General features: G+C 36.8%; 1 protein-coding gene across 9 annotated transcripts in view; it reads left to right on the top strand.

The window, feature by feature from the left end:
- Window positions 1-16,125, top strand: part of LOC121317291 (serine/threonine-protein kinase MARK1-like) — an 85,264-nt gene that overhangs the window by 16,004 nt on the left and 53,135 nt on the right. For all 9 annotated transcript variants that reach the window (XM_041253068.1, XM_041253071.1, XM_041253069.1 and 6 more), the window contains exons 2-3: window positions 3,592-3,795; window positions 6,852-6,905. In XM_041253068.1, the coding sequence (XP_041109002.1) occupies window positions 3,592-3,795; window positions 6,852-6,905 (258 nt within the window). The remainder of the gene's footprint in view (window positions 1-3,591; window positions 3,796-6,851; window positions 6,906-16,125) is intronic.

A 16,125-nucleotide genomic window follows, 5' to 3' on the forward strand; every position in this document is an offset into this window, starting at 1 on the left:
TTGTCACAGGAAATAAGTTAGCGTTTGCCTTTTTGAACCTTTCTACGCTTGTGTGAATCTTACAACTTAAAGGCAAGGTTAAACGGTCACCATTTTCTGTCTGAACTTTAATTCAGACCAGACTGTTATTTCGATCCTTCCAATGTGTCTAGTAAATTGTTTTATTCTTAAAAATAAAATATCTTTATTAAAAGCTACATTATATGTGGTAAAAATTGAAAACACATTGCAATATTAATAACATGTTTCTCATTATTTAATAATACGTTAACTTTAGGCTTCGTAGTTTACAAAGATTACATTTAATCGCTGGCTTCTTTATTATAGGTTTTCTTCATGCATGTACTTGCAATATGTTTGAAAATATTAGCGAAAGAGAAATAAATACAATACATGCATTAATTTGCATATGGGTTATGACATAAACAGAAGTAATTTATGAATTGTCGTGGGATTTATTTTTCCGTGCAATTATATTTGTGTTTAAAATGTAATAAGTTTCTAATACGACCTATAATCTATTATTTAATAAGAGATGTTTAATTCCAAGTTTTAAAAGACGTGGCAAACTCACCATAGTTGTCATTTTAAATTTGTAATCGCCGTAGATATTTATTAGATGTTCTTCATACAAATACAGCGAAAGAGAAATAAATACATGTATAATTTGTATGTGTTGACATAATATGCATTGTCTTGGCAATACGTAAATTTGACGCTTAATAAAATACACGTTAATATTTTGTGTATTGAATTTTTTTTTATATATATAGATATAATATATATAGGTTTATATATATATTATATATATATAATATACATATTATATATATATACATACAGTGAATTTTTTTTTTACGACCTCAGGTTGGACCTGCAGCTGCCATTTTTTTTTCTTTTGTTTGATTTATTTAATTCCCCTTCTTCCAAACCTGATATCCTGGTGATTCACACTGGAGGCAATGATTTAGGTAAATTGAAAAGTGTGTAATTAGTTAGAAAAATGAATTTTTTTTTTAACAAATTAGCACCAGCTATTTCCAAATGCAAAAATAATTTTCTCGTGCATCGCCATGCGACGTCTTTGGAAAGATGTAAAGGCATCTCCAAAAACAAAGAAAGCCCCTAACTGGGTGAACAATGTCATTTCGGATTTTGTAAGGGGTTGAGGGGGGATTCAATTCAACATCCTGAAATAATATCTGATCAGGTTGGGCTTTTTAGGGGGGGTGGTGTTCATATGAATGACACTGGTGATGATATATTCCTAAAAAAAAAAAACCTCCAGCATGGATTTAAACCACACCTTCTGTAAATATATCCTTCCCTTCCCATACCCATCCTTACACCTTTGTTTTTAATGTATGTGTTGTTTTGTATTGTATATTTTGAATTGTGTCCATTTATGGTTTTGTTTTAATAAGTGTATTTTTAAAATAGTTTTGTTATTGAGAAATGTATATAGACAAGTATTACAGCATGGTATGCAATAAATAATATATGTATTCATGATATCTACATTTGATTCATGAGATCTAGTGTGAAACATAATTAAAAGAAATTGCATAATGTTAAGAACAAGTTCTCACACAGAGTTTCACATAATAATCTACAAGTAAAAAGTATAACCTGGGATATGACATTTATCTTTCCTGAAATACGAGTGGGGACTTTTATTGTAGAAGTGAGGATCAGAGATTTGCACAGGGCACTACATTAAATTGGAGAGCCATCTGAATTATTAGTACAGTATCTGGTGCTGTGAGTACATCCACCTGAAGTAGGATTACAGATTTTCATATAAATAATTGAACTGCACTTTAGGATGGTATGTATAGGAAGCCATCGTTTTGTACGTTTCTCAAATATATATATATATATATATATATATATATATATATATATATATATATATATATATATATATATATACACACACACACACACCTTAAAACACCATCTTCCACTAAAAACATGTACGTTTTCTATATTAACAGGTTTAGATATCCCACATAGACTTGATTAAAACATCAAAAACTCCATGAAGAAATTTATAATAAATTAAATGTCACCTTTAAAAAAATAAAATAAATAAATAGAAATACTGTCTGCAGTACACTTTGATAAATAAGATAAATATATTTAAACAAAAATTACCGTCTGCAATGCAATACCTGTTTTTGTTTCTGAACAAAATACAAATGGCGTCCTGTAATTTTGGATGACTCACCACAGAGAACCTTGCCTTTAAGTTCTAAGATTGCGCATGGGCAGAAAGGCTCAAAAAGGCAAAGCCTGCTTCTCAGGAACTGTAAGTGGTTACCTACTCTGCTGGGTCTTGATGGGTGAGGGGGGGGGGGCATCTAATGGAGACCGTTATATATGTTTCAAACAACCCTTCTACTTTAGTTACACTTTTGTAAAACCTGATCGTTTAGGTAATGTTAGATGAAGGCAAATTAGACCCCTGCCTAATATTTATTCTAAATCTACTCTGATAAATGTATAAGGGAGAAGGACTTGATTTAGAAGACAAGTTTGATTCACCAACAGTTTTGAAGGAAGGAAGGATGCAAAGCTTGGAATGATGTTATACAGTAGCTGCCTTCAATATTTAATGAAATTGTCTGTTGCCACCAACACCACTTTATTTTCCCAGAGTTACGGAAACTCCTTAGGCAAAATCTAATAATTGCCACGTACACCTTAACCTAAAAACTGTATATTAACTTATAACTGCTGACAACTCCTGGCATATCAGAGTTTCTAGATGGTTTTCTGCATCTGACTGGTGCCTTTTATTTAGGCTTAGTCCGCTGCCATCTGGTAATGGTGCGATTTTTATTAATAAGCAATGGACACGTTCATTAGTACGCGTTGGACACAATTGGTAAACTATTATTTGCAGTGCTAAGTTTGCTATTTTACAACGGATCCATGCAAAAAACAACTGCTGTGACACAAATGTTGAATTAGTTTTTTTCCTGGTATATTTACATGTGTGGAGGAGCAGGGATATGGCAAGTAGCAGACAAGAGGAAGGGGGGCATGGTCTAAAACATTAGAGAACCACCAAATTCGACCAATTGTAATGAGTCACTTTAAGAAGGCATGTTTCAACGACATATACTCAGTTCACCAGTAGTGGCTGAGAGTAGAGCTGGTGCTCGGTGTAGCAATGGTTTTGGATACAACACATGTGTTGTCCATGAAGAGGCGTTTTCCATGTTTTCAGGGATGGACGAAATACTGTATTAAAGGGCATTGTCTGCATTGAGGATGCTTTATTATTTTAACAGTCCTTATATAAATTCCCAGCAAGTGGATATTGAACGGAATACTGAGTTTTGCAAGTTGAATTATTCTTGGGAAAACGCCCTGAAGCAGGGGCGCTGGAACTAGGGGTAGTGGGGATGTGGCAGCATGGCTTCCATCATATACAGGGGTTACAGTTTTACTTAATGGCTTTCAGCTCCCCCACTTGAAAAAATGTTCCAGTGCCACTGCCCTGAAGGTGAACAGGTTGCCTTGCACAATTTTTCACACAACTCTGTGCTGCAGCCCTGAATTTTATTCATTCTTTTATTTCAGCATACGTCGGTCGATGGATACCATGAACCACATGTCCAGCCTTTGAAGTCGAGCAGCCGGCAGAACATTCCCCGCTGCCGTAACTCCATCACCTCCACCACTGATGAGCAGCCACACATCGGGAACTACCGGCTGCTGAAGACCATCGGCAAGGGGAACTTCGCCAAAGTCAAACTGGCCCGACACATACTCACTGGAAGAGAGGTGAGTGAAGTCTAAACTCAGCACGGTGACCTTGTGAGGTTTCAGTTTGAAAGTAGTAATATTTTACTTGTGACAGGTTGAGATAAGTTTCTGAATCCAGTAATACTTATAAGGAAGTCAACGGACTTTCTTTGGAAGATGTTTAAGTTCTGTGCATGCATTTTACACTTGAGTTTTGGATATACAGTTATTGAATACAATGGCTGCTGCTTCTTGGTGCCTAATCACTTTTAAAATATTTTCATATCTTAAACTAACATACAAAAAACATAATTTAGCCTGGACATCACCTGTTCGAGTCCAGGCTATTCCACTACCGACCGTGAACGGGAGCTCCTTGGGGGCAGCGCACAATTGGCCGAGCGCCGCCCGGGGGGCTGTGGCCTTAGGTTGGCCAGGGTGTCCTCGGCTCACTGCGCACCGTGCACCCTGTAAGCTGCCCAGAGCTGCGTTGTCCTTCGCTGTAGCTCTGAGGTGGCTGCATGATAAGTCTGCAGTGTGAAAAAAAGCAGTCGGCTGATGGCACACACTTCGGAGGACAGTGTGTGTTCATCTTCACCGCACCCAAGTCAGCGTGGGGATGGTAGCGGTGAGCTGAGTCTAAAAACAAACACTTCAGCAATCAGCACGAGACAGAAGGATAGCTACATCATCAGATGGAAAACAACGCAAATGGATGGAGATGCAGATGAATCACATTAGTTTACTGCATCTTAGTTGGTGCTTATCTTGGCGAGAGCCGAGTTCAAATCAGCATGAACTTCAACATCTACTCTACTCAAATGTAATGGAAATCATATACATTTTTCTATCTCTCATGGGAAGGCAGTGTTTAAGATAAGAACCTATGCAATAGTCAGCGTAACTGCAAACAGCCAGGTAAGAGCAATTTATGCCCGTGCCCAAATTACTTTGAGAACCACTGCCCTAAACCTTTAACTGAATCCTCACCTTAAAACTATAAAATCAGTTCTGTGAAATGTCCAATATTTAGTTTGATGCAGTAGCAATACAGTAGTTGACTGCACCCTCTTACGGATGTGATAATTTAATATTGTGCAAACCCCCCAAGAGTGCCTTATTGTTCATCCATATGGTGAAATTGTTGTAGTTCAGATGATCCAGTCATTTCCAGGAGGTCGGGTAGGTTGTCAGTAACAACATTGAGTAAATGCAGCCTGCAGCAAATAACTTGATGCTGCTAAACCCTTTACACTAGTCTCACATGCTAGACACTAGGCGTTTCTTAATGTGGAATCAAAACCTGTTTCATCTCGTCTGAACAGAGTTCAATTTGTGATAGAGGGCAGATACTTTTATTTACGGGGTTACAAAAAATAGATTAAGAAGTAGTACTGAAGGGGAAAGTCATTTTGTCCTGTTTTGGTTTTAAGAATCAAATAAAAATTCCTGTCAAGACATTTTAAAAAGCCAGTTAATGGTGAGAAAGATACAAGTCCAATAATACTGCCTAAATATTGGTAATGGATACTCTCCAGTGTCTCCTGACACTATGCCACTATACCTCATTTGTTCTACGTTATGGTTTTCTGAAGTGAAGTTTTCTTTATTACCTTTACCAAAACTCATTTAGGCATATAAGGATAACCAAAACCGCTGTATATTAGCCACTTGTAGTCCTATATTTTTTAAAGTTTATTTATTACACAAAGAAATGTATTAATACATATTGTGTTGTTGCTTAAGTATTGTGACACTGTTGTAATCATCTTAGAAATAATATAATAGTATGTTTTCTGTCTGATATCAATGAAGTGCTCCCCAGAATTAACTTTTAAATTGTAATCTACCACTTGTGCAGTCTTCATTGCAATTTTATATTTCTGTATCTGAACATCAGTTATGAAGTGGGCTTTCATATATCTACATCTCTGTTAGCTATCCTTGAAACAGCAGAATTTGGAATTTCTATTTAGACTGGAGTGTACAGCAAAGTCTGTGGACAATTGTGTTGTGAAATTGCTGAGACTCTTAAGTTATTCACCTCTATAATATCGAAATCAGACCCTGTTAGAAATAATAATAAAAAACTAAAACTGCCAGGCAGTTTTGCAACTTCCAGGCTGAGTACCAGTTGGAAATTTTGGCAAGCTGTAGCATTGCAGCACAAGTGTCAGCAACAGACCAGTTTTATGGAGCAGTTTCAATTCAATATACTGCATTAGTTCATTATCTCACAATGCTTTATAACATTAAACACCATAGTAACCATGACCCATCTACACACTAAGGAGTTCTAAGCTAATTTTACATTTAACTTTGAGAGATCAAAGGTCATGATCAATGTCATTTTTGAATAGTATAGTAGTATATATGGGTTCCTAAATGTGTTGTATAGTAACCATAACCTTATGTGCACTGTAAGGAGTTATAAGCTAGTTTTACATTTGATCTGAGAGGTCAAAGGTCACAGGCAAGGTGATTTTTGGATAAAGCACATATGATTTCATATATGTGTTCCATAGTAACCATTAACCTATCTGCACTTTGTAAGGAGTTATAAGCTAGTTTTATATCTGACCCAAGATTTTGAAAGGTTTTTAAAGAAATGCTGCATGTGGACATATTTGTTTACGCACAAACACAATTTTTGGAAAAGTCAGTTGTATTGACACAGGGATAATGCTTGGAGTTAATCAACTAAACTGTGTTCAACTGAAGCAGTTTTAACTTCTGAACTGTAAATTATACCGGATGCTACCTGCTAAGTTTCATGTTGATTGGTTACACTGCATGCGAGCAGGATCAGTGTAAAGTTGTGGGAGGAATAAAAATAAAAATAAAACAAAGTTACAATAACAGTAGGCTTCCCAAGCCAGCTTTGAAACCTAAATATGATTAGAAACCTCATAACACATTTACAGGAGGCAGCGGCATAAAGTTATCCATATTTTACCATAAAATTAGAGCTAAAAGAAAATGTTCATTGACTGTTTTATAATTATGTAAACTTTCTGTTCTACATGCAAGCCTACTCATTGGATTTAATACATTTCTTAAACTTACATTATTAAAAAATCTTCCTTTTCTTCCAGGTTGCTGTGAAAATAATAGACAAAACACAACTGAACCCCACCAGTCTACAAAAGGTAAGCCTTTTATTTGAATCTTTCTGACAGCAAACAAGGGATCGGATCCCGTGTCTTATTTGAATGCTGCATTTGGGAGGCTGTGTGTTTCTAATGGTTTTCATTTGTGACATTGTCTTTATTTAAATATAAAGCTGTAACAATGCCTCTTACAAAGATCTGATCGGTAATTTGGAAGTACAGTGTACCGTAACCTCACTACTAATGCAAGTCAAGGGTCCAAGAAAATGCTGCCTTTTTACTGCAGGTACAAAGAATATATTTTAACTAGGGGTTTGGATTGATTTTTGCTGTTTGTCAGGTTGTTTTTTTGTATATCAAGTGTGATGTCCAGCACCATATTGCATCCAAGTTCTCAGAAGGCTTTTAAATGTTTTTTTTTTTTTTTTTTTATGACAGTACTTTGCTGCATGTTGGTCTTATTAATAGAGGTGTATTTTTAATCGAGGTTTGATAAATTTGGCCCTAATACATAAATCAACTGACCATAACTGGCCTTTACTGTGAGGTGGTCTTTACTGAGGTGTCATTTAAGCAAGGTTTTACTGTACATGGCAAGTCCTGAAACCAGATTATTTTTGAATTTGCTTCAGCTGCACTCATCAGATTGCTGCCAAATATTCCTACTGCAAATGAAATCAGTGCTAATGAGTTTCTGTGAATTCAATATAAATCAACAGGGTAGTTTCATATTAACCACTGTTCAAACTCCTCCGGGGTAACCTTGCCTTGTAACCAAAAGTAGGCATTTTTGAAAGGAATGGTTTGATTGATTAGATTTTTTTCTTAAACTTTTTGCTGTAGAAACTGAACAACATATATACGTTTACTGGGGGAAATTGCAGTGTGCAGTTTTTTGGGAGTTCTGCTGCATCATATTCCGGTTTCAAAGTAGTTGTAGCTAACAAACTAATTCCATAAATCGAAACCGTGTACAACATTCTCTCTGTGGGTTTAAATTTGTGGTTTTGAAAGAAACAAACATGTATTCAATATAAGACTGTATAACTGGTACTACAGTAAGTTAAATATTTTTTTGCAAGCCTTGCATTCTTGTATTTCCTTGGACATTTCACTTAAAAAAAAAGTAAAATTGCCTCCCTCCCTGTCTGCCCAACACCTGCATGCCAGTAACATTCTTTCACCTAGAAGACACTGCTGAGGTGAAATGGAAATGAAACATTTAGACTTCCTGAATGCAAGACAAGTATGTTTCTTTAACCTAGTGTAGCTCCACAAAAGGTTGTCATTATTTTGTTGATTACAACCACTTTAAAACAGCTCATTGTTGTTCTGTGGCTTTCTTCTTGTGAATACAAAAAACATTTCACCCAACTTACCTTCTTTCTCTCTGCAAAACAGCTTCTGTTTTCTCTACCATGGTAATATACTCAAAAAGGCGTTGTATACTGTTTATTAGATATAAAAATGGGCAACATTCACTTCAAAAAATCGATCAGTTTTAGTGTTTTTTTTTCTACTGTAACTACTCCACTGTAAAGGATCAAGTGAAGCCTACTTGTGTGGAGGGTGGGTGTCTGCAAATCTTGTAGGCCTGCAGCATTTTTCAAGGTCCTGACCAGTTCACATAGTGGTGATCCATACATCAAGTTATAACTTGAACTTGATACACAATCTATTATGTTTTATTTTTATTTTATTCTTGTATTTACCACAGCCAATATATGTGTATAGTATTTGTAAATGCAGTCTTTTTTTGCTCTATTGTCCTGCTGTGATTACCCACCTGTGATAGTTTGATTGTTTGAAGATTACTTGCTGAAGTGCTGAAGCGGAGGCAAACTTGGTATTGACAATGCTGCATGCCTTTTTGCTTGACTGTTTGAAATTAAGCTTTAAGTTTTGCAAGTCACTTGAACAAAGTGATCGTTTTTCTGTTAACTTGCCTGTGTGCAATTTAGTTTTACTGTCCTCAGTTTTAAAAAATGAATAAATACATAAATAAATAAAGTTGAAAGTTCAGAAGTGCTTATTAGGTAGTACTTGTTACTTGTAATTTAAAAGGTTATCAATATCTACTGCAGTGCAACATTTGCCTCAATTGTATTTGTAGCTTAGATTAGGCTATAAAGCCATTATTATATGTTTGCCTATGACAATCTGTTTGATGGTACAGCATTAAATAAAAAAAAAAAAAAAAAAAAAAAGTTTTGTAGTTTGATTCACTATTGCATGTTTTCATGAATACTGAAAACTTAGTTTAAGAAGAGCTAACCAGCATTAGTCCCTTTCACACTGGCATGCTCTACCCGAGTCAGGACCCGGTGTCATGCAGGTCAGGTACGCGATTTCACACTGCTTTTGATAAAGCAGGGTTGACCTGGATGACAGATGCAAGTGCACAATGTGCGAATCAATGCCCCGGAAGCAGCTTGTTACTGACGCTGGGTCAAAGTGTGTCGACCCACTCCAGAGGTGGGTCACTGGGACCCGGATATGACCCGGGTACATGGTTTCACACTATGCAGGCTTGTGACCTGGGTAGCCAGAACCAAAGTCCCAACCCGGGTACGTGTGCCAGTGTAAAAGTGACTATAGCCTTGCAAACTAATGACCACAGTATGTGTTTCTGTTCTCTGCTGTTTTACAGTTGTCCTTTTGAATTTTTGAATGTGACCTTTTTAAGATTACTAAATGACTGGGATTGACAAACCACAAAGTACTTTTCATTCAACACATTTCTCACTTTTTTGGGGGGGTCAGGATCTCTGGCATTAACATTTTCTAGTCACTAGGGCATCAGAGGGAAGCAAACGGCCCATTCCCAATTGAGAGAGTGTAACTAATCTTCATCACTGTGCGGCAAAGTGGCTGCTGATTGTGAACAGGTGACGGGTGATGCAGTGCAGAATAATCACAGACAGGCAATTGTAATCCAGTTGGAAACACGGTTTATTTATATTCCCGATCTGATGACCAAACAATAAGCCTCCGGCAATACACACCTATGTGTAAAGCACGGAGGAAAAACACAACTGGTTCTGCACAACCAAATAATAATAAGGCTTCTTTTATCCGCCCCACAATAATACAGAACACGGTCACCGGTGTTAGCTGTCTGGTGATTTATACAAAACATAGACAGTTACTAACAGACAAAACAAGCACAGAACACACATGAATACTTGCTCCTATTTACAAGGGACAATGACCCGGTCCTTCCAGTTCTTTTTATCTTAAACCAAGCGAAAGAAAAGATTAGCGTTTCTCTGGGCCCTTTATGCTATCTTGCATGACCCCTTGGTAAACGATTACAGCTGTGTCTATTGCTTGGAGCTGCTACCTCGTTTACCTTCCAGGTCAATATATTCCTGCAACAGAGTCTCGCTTCCATCTGGGCTGACCGACCTCGGAAATGAACTGCCAGGCCAGCCCGTCCAGAGACCTCCTTTTGCTATTTAGCACCCTCACAGGTCGAGAGGGAGATTTACAACTAGAACTCATTGTATTTCTGTCAAACACTGGCACATAACGTGCATTGATATGCAGTGTTTCTTTACAAGAAATAGTACTACAAGGACATTTTGCTAAGTTGGAGCTTGCATTGATTCTTTTCCACGACTGGGACTGCTTGAAAGCCAATCGGATGTTGATATTCTTACAGTGCTGTCCCCTAGTAAAACAAATCACCCTGAACGCACAGTCACTGCTGTATTTGAGCTCCTGCTGAATATTCGGCTTTGCTGTTGTACAATAATGTAAATATTCTAATACTTGTTGCTCCAAAAACTTGGGGTTTGAGCTGTTATTAAAGTAGCCTGGATCCCATATGCATAGGCTGTTTGATGCTTGTTAGTAGATTTTTTTTTTCAAAACGTAACTTATTTATTAGTTTGGCTGAGGGCACTTCACTGGTGGTGAGTAATCAGTCTGATCTATTTCTATAATGAAGGCAATTTCAGACACTTGTTTCCTTCCTGTAGTATGAAATCCGTGATACTCTTATTCCAAGACACTGCCATTCTAGTATTGCAGTTCTTTTATTGCACTGCAATCCCGTCCTTGTATTGCTGTTCATTTTGTTTTTGAAGTGCTTTTATTTATTTTTATTTTTTTAATTTTTACCCTGCCATCTGCTGTTCTCATGGAGAGACTTAAGAACAGACAGCCAGCCAGCAAAAATTAGACTTGTGCTATGGAAACTAGAAGCGTATCATCATATTATAGACACATTTTTAGCTGATGTCCATTTTTTTTCTCTTTTTTTTAATACATTTTTCTCTCTCCTAATGCGCATATATATTAGCTCAAAGAGCCAGCTGCCCAGTGTTTCAATATGTTGTATTTATATAGTACACCCTCGCTATAACAGCCTTCACTATAACAAACCTTCGGCTATAACGAACCTGGCCCCAGGCCCCCAGATAAAAAAAAAAAATAGGTAGGTGGGGATGTGTATCACATTGGTCAAACTGCTATATATATATATATATATAAAAAAATATGACACACACAATTAAGTTATCTGAAAATACTCTGCAATGTGCTTATCCAGTGAAAGCACTGGAGAGGCTAAACACAGAAATTTGTTCTTCTGAAATCCCAAATTTTGTAACTATAGTATACTTAATAACAGCACTGATACTAAGTGTAATATTATGTTTTGTGGGGCCTTTGTATATCCTTCTAAATAGTAAGGTTTAGTCCTGGGATAAATATCTGAATATTTCTTGACATGAGTTCAAAGGCAAAAATCCATGTTCATGCCCGCCGGAAATTACATAATTTAAAAACAAGTAAAACAAAGTGTTTTGTCTTGCACCTATTTAACACCTCGACAGAATTTGTGTGACAGTTTCTAAAATGGCAAGTGAAAAAGGAGCTGTTTGATATGTAGGATTAATATACCGTATTGAGAAAAACAAAACAGAAGCTCAAAACAGCTGCCCCCTGACCCTCTATTTTAAATAATGTAGACAGCAAAAAGAAAATCGGCCAGATTAGGATGCAAATGTGTAGTGAGGCCTACATAAACTGCAGAGGCTGCTGCAGATTTGGGAAGCGAATCAGAATACAAATGCATGTACGTCACTCGGAAATGTGTCACACTTTTCAACACTGGCCCTACTTGCTGGAAATGTTGTGTAGTTCTTTTTTTTTTTATTTCTATGATTTTCTGTATGTGGAATATAATAAAGCAGAAACAAACCTGTAAGTTTATTTTTTTTCTATTGTACAGCAATGCCTGTTGCACATTTTTTGTTTTATTTGAGGTGTTTAAGTTAAATTTCACAGTTTTTGTTTGCTTGTTCATCTACAGAAAGGCGCAAGTAAATCAAGAGTGATGTTATTACTTTATGAAAATGTGCTTATGGCCACTTTTTATTGTGAAGAAATGGCAATGACAAGAAATAAAAAATAAATAAATAAATACATTTAAAAAATGCAAGCTCTACTGTTTTTGCCTGAAATACACACAAGAAAAAATAAGTTTTGATTTAAGCTCTAGGACATGTTTTGTAGTTAATGAGGTGAAGTAAGGATTTCACCGCCTAGTCTTACTTCTGGAATATTTCTTTCTTTTAATACAGTATTACATACATATAGGGGAATACTGAATTTTATCAGAATATCCGAATACTTAACTGAATTTTGAACAGATATCCGAATGTGAAAATATCGTGTTCGCCCAGCGAGTTTTATTTTGTTACTCTTGTGTATTACAGCAACAGATGTGCTTTCTGTGTTTTCTAACCAACAAGCTGTAATCTTGGTACAGTGACGTTTGTGTACAGTTTAGGTTCATCCAGATTCAGAAACGCGTGACAGAGAAAACACTTGCCACCTGCCCCCTTTGTGGACAGTCACACTTCAAAGTGCACAGTTCAAAATCAATTTCAATATAGACTGTTCAGGAATGATTATTTAAGACACCTGGGAAGATTAAGCGTTTATTAAGTGACGTGGAGGTAATTAACTGTCCGTTAATTACCTGCAGTGGCTGGCTGGCCTGAAGCTGCCAATCTGTGTGCTTGGATTGTTGGTGTGTGCTTAGGGTAACAAGTGTGGCTCATTTTTTCACAAAACAGAAGGGGATTTTGAAATGCAAAACAAAGAATTCCTGCTACAGATGTTATATTTAAACTTTATGGACGTCCCGAAAAGTAATTTCTAATAGCTGGGGGTTTAAGTGGCTGTTTTATGGTTTTTAAAAATAGAGAGCTATGATAGATTTGTTATTCACAAATCAAAAGCCATTTTGCGGTAATAAGGAAGGAGCTATGCTCACATTTTGGCTGCTACTCCTCAAAGGAACGGCACAATAAATGAAATCTGCATTGTTTTAAAAAGTTATACCTTGAATTTGTAATCTGTTAAAGTGCAGTAAATACAATTTGACCTATCTTACTGTGGTGCTGCTGTTTCTGGGATTTGAAAAATATGTATTAAGAGGTTGCTTAGTGTTTTAATGCAAATTTGTTCATCCAAAAAGAGTTTGCTACTTTTTATCCTTTTTGAATACATGGACACAAAATGGCTGTGTGGTCTAGTGGTTAAAGAAACAGGCATGTAACCAGGAGGTCTCTGGTTCAAATCCCAGCTCAGCCACTGACTCAGTGTGTGACCCTAAGCAAGTCACTTAACCTCCTTGTCTGTCTTTCGGGTGAGACGTTGTTGTAAACTCTGCAGCTGATGCATAGTTCACACACCTTAGTCTCGTATCTTGTAAAGCTCTTTGTGATGGTGGTCCACTATAAAAGGAGCTATATAAAAATAGTGTGACAATGTTCTGAAATCATTGAGTACCTGCACCTTTTAATTCCTTCATGCGTGATATAAAGGGTGCATGTTGCTGCTGGAGCAATATCAAAAAAAAAAAAAAGTCAGGCACCCTCCACCTCCCCTCCCACCAAGAAGGTGTGAGAGATTGGATGCCACCCTATAGAAAAAGCACCTTTTTTGTTAAGATTCTTGATTTGTCCCTGCAGATATTTAGCTGAACTTGCATGCTCTTCCCTTCAGTGGTTTTTACCTGACAAGATGATTTATGACAACAGCTCGGCCCATAAGCTGTATTCAGGAATGGGAATTGTATGGGTCTGTTGCTATACTTTATGAGGATCTGCCATCCCTGAACTAATCTTTATGAATCGACACAAACCCCAGCTGCCTGCGATTTTGGCAGCTTCTTTTTGCTCTCCCTGTTCACCATCACGGTGATCTGAGGATTTCGGCAACATATTTCGGTCTCTATGCTTTGCAGCAGTCCCGAGGTGAACACACAGGACCTCTTTATACCTGACGCTGTGCTGGAACACACCTACCTGCTGATTATCACACAGGAATAACACACAGCAGGCAGACTATCCCAGGAGTGTCAGCGTTGAATTTACACAATACTATTTACAATGTATACACAAAACCCCCCTCTTCATGTGCAGGGCTCCAGCCCTGCTACACCAACTATAATATAGATTATATATATATATATATATATATATATATATATATATATATATATATATATATATATATATATATACACACACACACACACACACACACACGTTGTTTATTTTCATGTAATTGATCACACTTGTGATATATACAGTAAGCTGGCATTGCAGCAGCACCAACTGCAGCAGACTTACGCAAAACAAAGCTTTATTTAACAGGCACCATTCCAAGCACGTTATCAGTCACATTTTACTACTACTAAAAATATTAATAATAATAATACTAGTAACATAAACTTACTCTTGTCAAGTGACCTCAGAAATTGGTTGTGCCTCGAGTCGCTTGCAGTTTGCATTCAAGTTTTTATTTATTTTTTGGTCGTCTGGGCATTTAATATAAAAATCTCTAACAGCAGATGGGTTTGGAGACATTTCTTTCAATACAGCTTATTACAGCATTTTGCAAGAGCAGTCTGCATAGCTGGCTGTGTGAACAGTTCAATAAGAGCCACTTTAATGGAGTAGTCTTCAGATGATTGAAACGGCTAGTTGAATTGATTTGCAGATTTGAACACCCTTGTTTCGCAGAATTATCTGCAAATGAGTAATGCAGGTACCATAGGAAAACTAGAAATTGTGCCTTTTTCATTCTTTTTGTAGTAATTTCTAGTTCTTGTCCTCTTGCGATGCTGTTCGTCTGTCTAGACTAACACACACAATTTATTCTGTTACTACACAGCTTGGTTAACGCTGTACCTTTTTATTCTATCCGTCCATCTAAAATTGGACAATGAATCACACATTGTGTTTATCATATATGCACCTTCAGATGCATTCTTACCATGTGGGATGTTACATTCACTTTTTTTTTGCATCCACAGTACACATTGAGTATTTTCTTGGGATGTTTTCCTTGGTTCCCCTGAAACCTTTCTGATCGTTTTCCAGGCCACTGTGGCACCAGCGGGCAACAGTTGTGGCTGGGGTACATAAGCCTCCACCCAGATGTCAGGCAGCATTCGTGCTGTGGCTGTTTGTCTGATTTCCAGTGATGACAGCAGATGATGTGGACCACTTTCTATGTTGTACCAGATTTCTACACCCAAACCGACATTGATCATTCAAATTTAACCTCTTGACTGGTTTCATTGTGTCCTCTGGTTTTAGGCGTTTCCTGGTGCCTGTGTAACTGCACATCATCTTCTTGGGATCCCTTGAGTCTTTATGGGTTGCACTGTATTTGAAAGCAAAGCCTTAACTCTAATTGCTAGCATGGTTTAGAGGAAATGGCCCGCCGATGTTGAAAAGGAAGAGGTTTATCCTTTTAAAAAAGCAAAACCCCTTTTCATCTTCCTATGTGATCTCTGGCATTGAGGATTGGTAAAATCAGTGTCAGTTAAAGGGTTAACCTTTTATTGTTTTCAGGGAACTCACTATTATTTAATATTCTGTGAACCACTGCCCAAAACACCTAATCTAAGATGTCAGAAAGCAACAATGTATGGGACTTGTTATAGTAAAATAACATTAACAACAAAAGCCAAGGTTGCTGGAAAGCAACAATTTGAAATAAAGGATTAAAAGTTTTATTATTATTATTATTATTATTATTATTATTATTATTATTAGTTAATTTCCAATACAATCGTTGTTTTTAAACTTTTGTGGTTAATTCATCTCAAACACCCTACGGTGCAGTCATAAATTAATTCTAAAATATTCCTGGGGGATTTTCATATGTCTGCGTGTGATAATAATTCCCAGTATATTTCTTGAAAGCCTTTCTCTTAAATACTGTGTTT

Source organism: Polyodon spathula, chromosome 6 (genome assembly GCF_017654505.1).
Source record: "Polyodon spathula isolate WHYD16114869_AA chromosome 6, ASM1765450v1, whole genome shotgun sequence".
Taxonomy (NCBI): Eukaryota; Metazoa; Chordata; class Actinopteri; order Acipenseriformes; family Polyodontidae; genus Polyodon; species Polyodon spathula.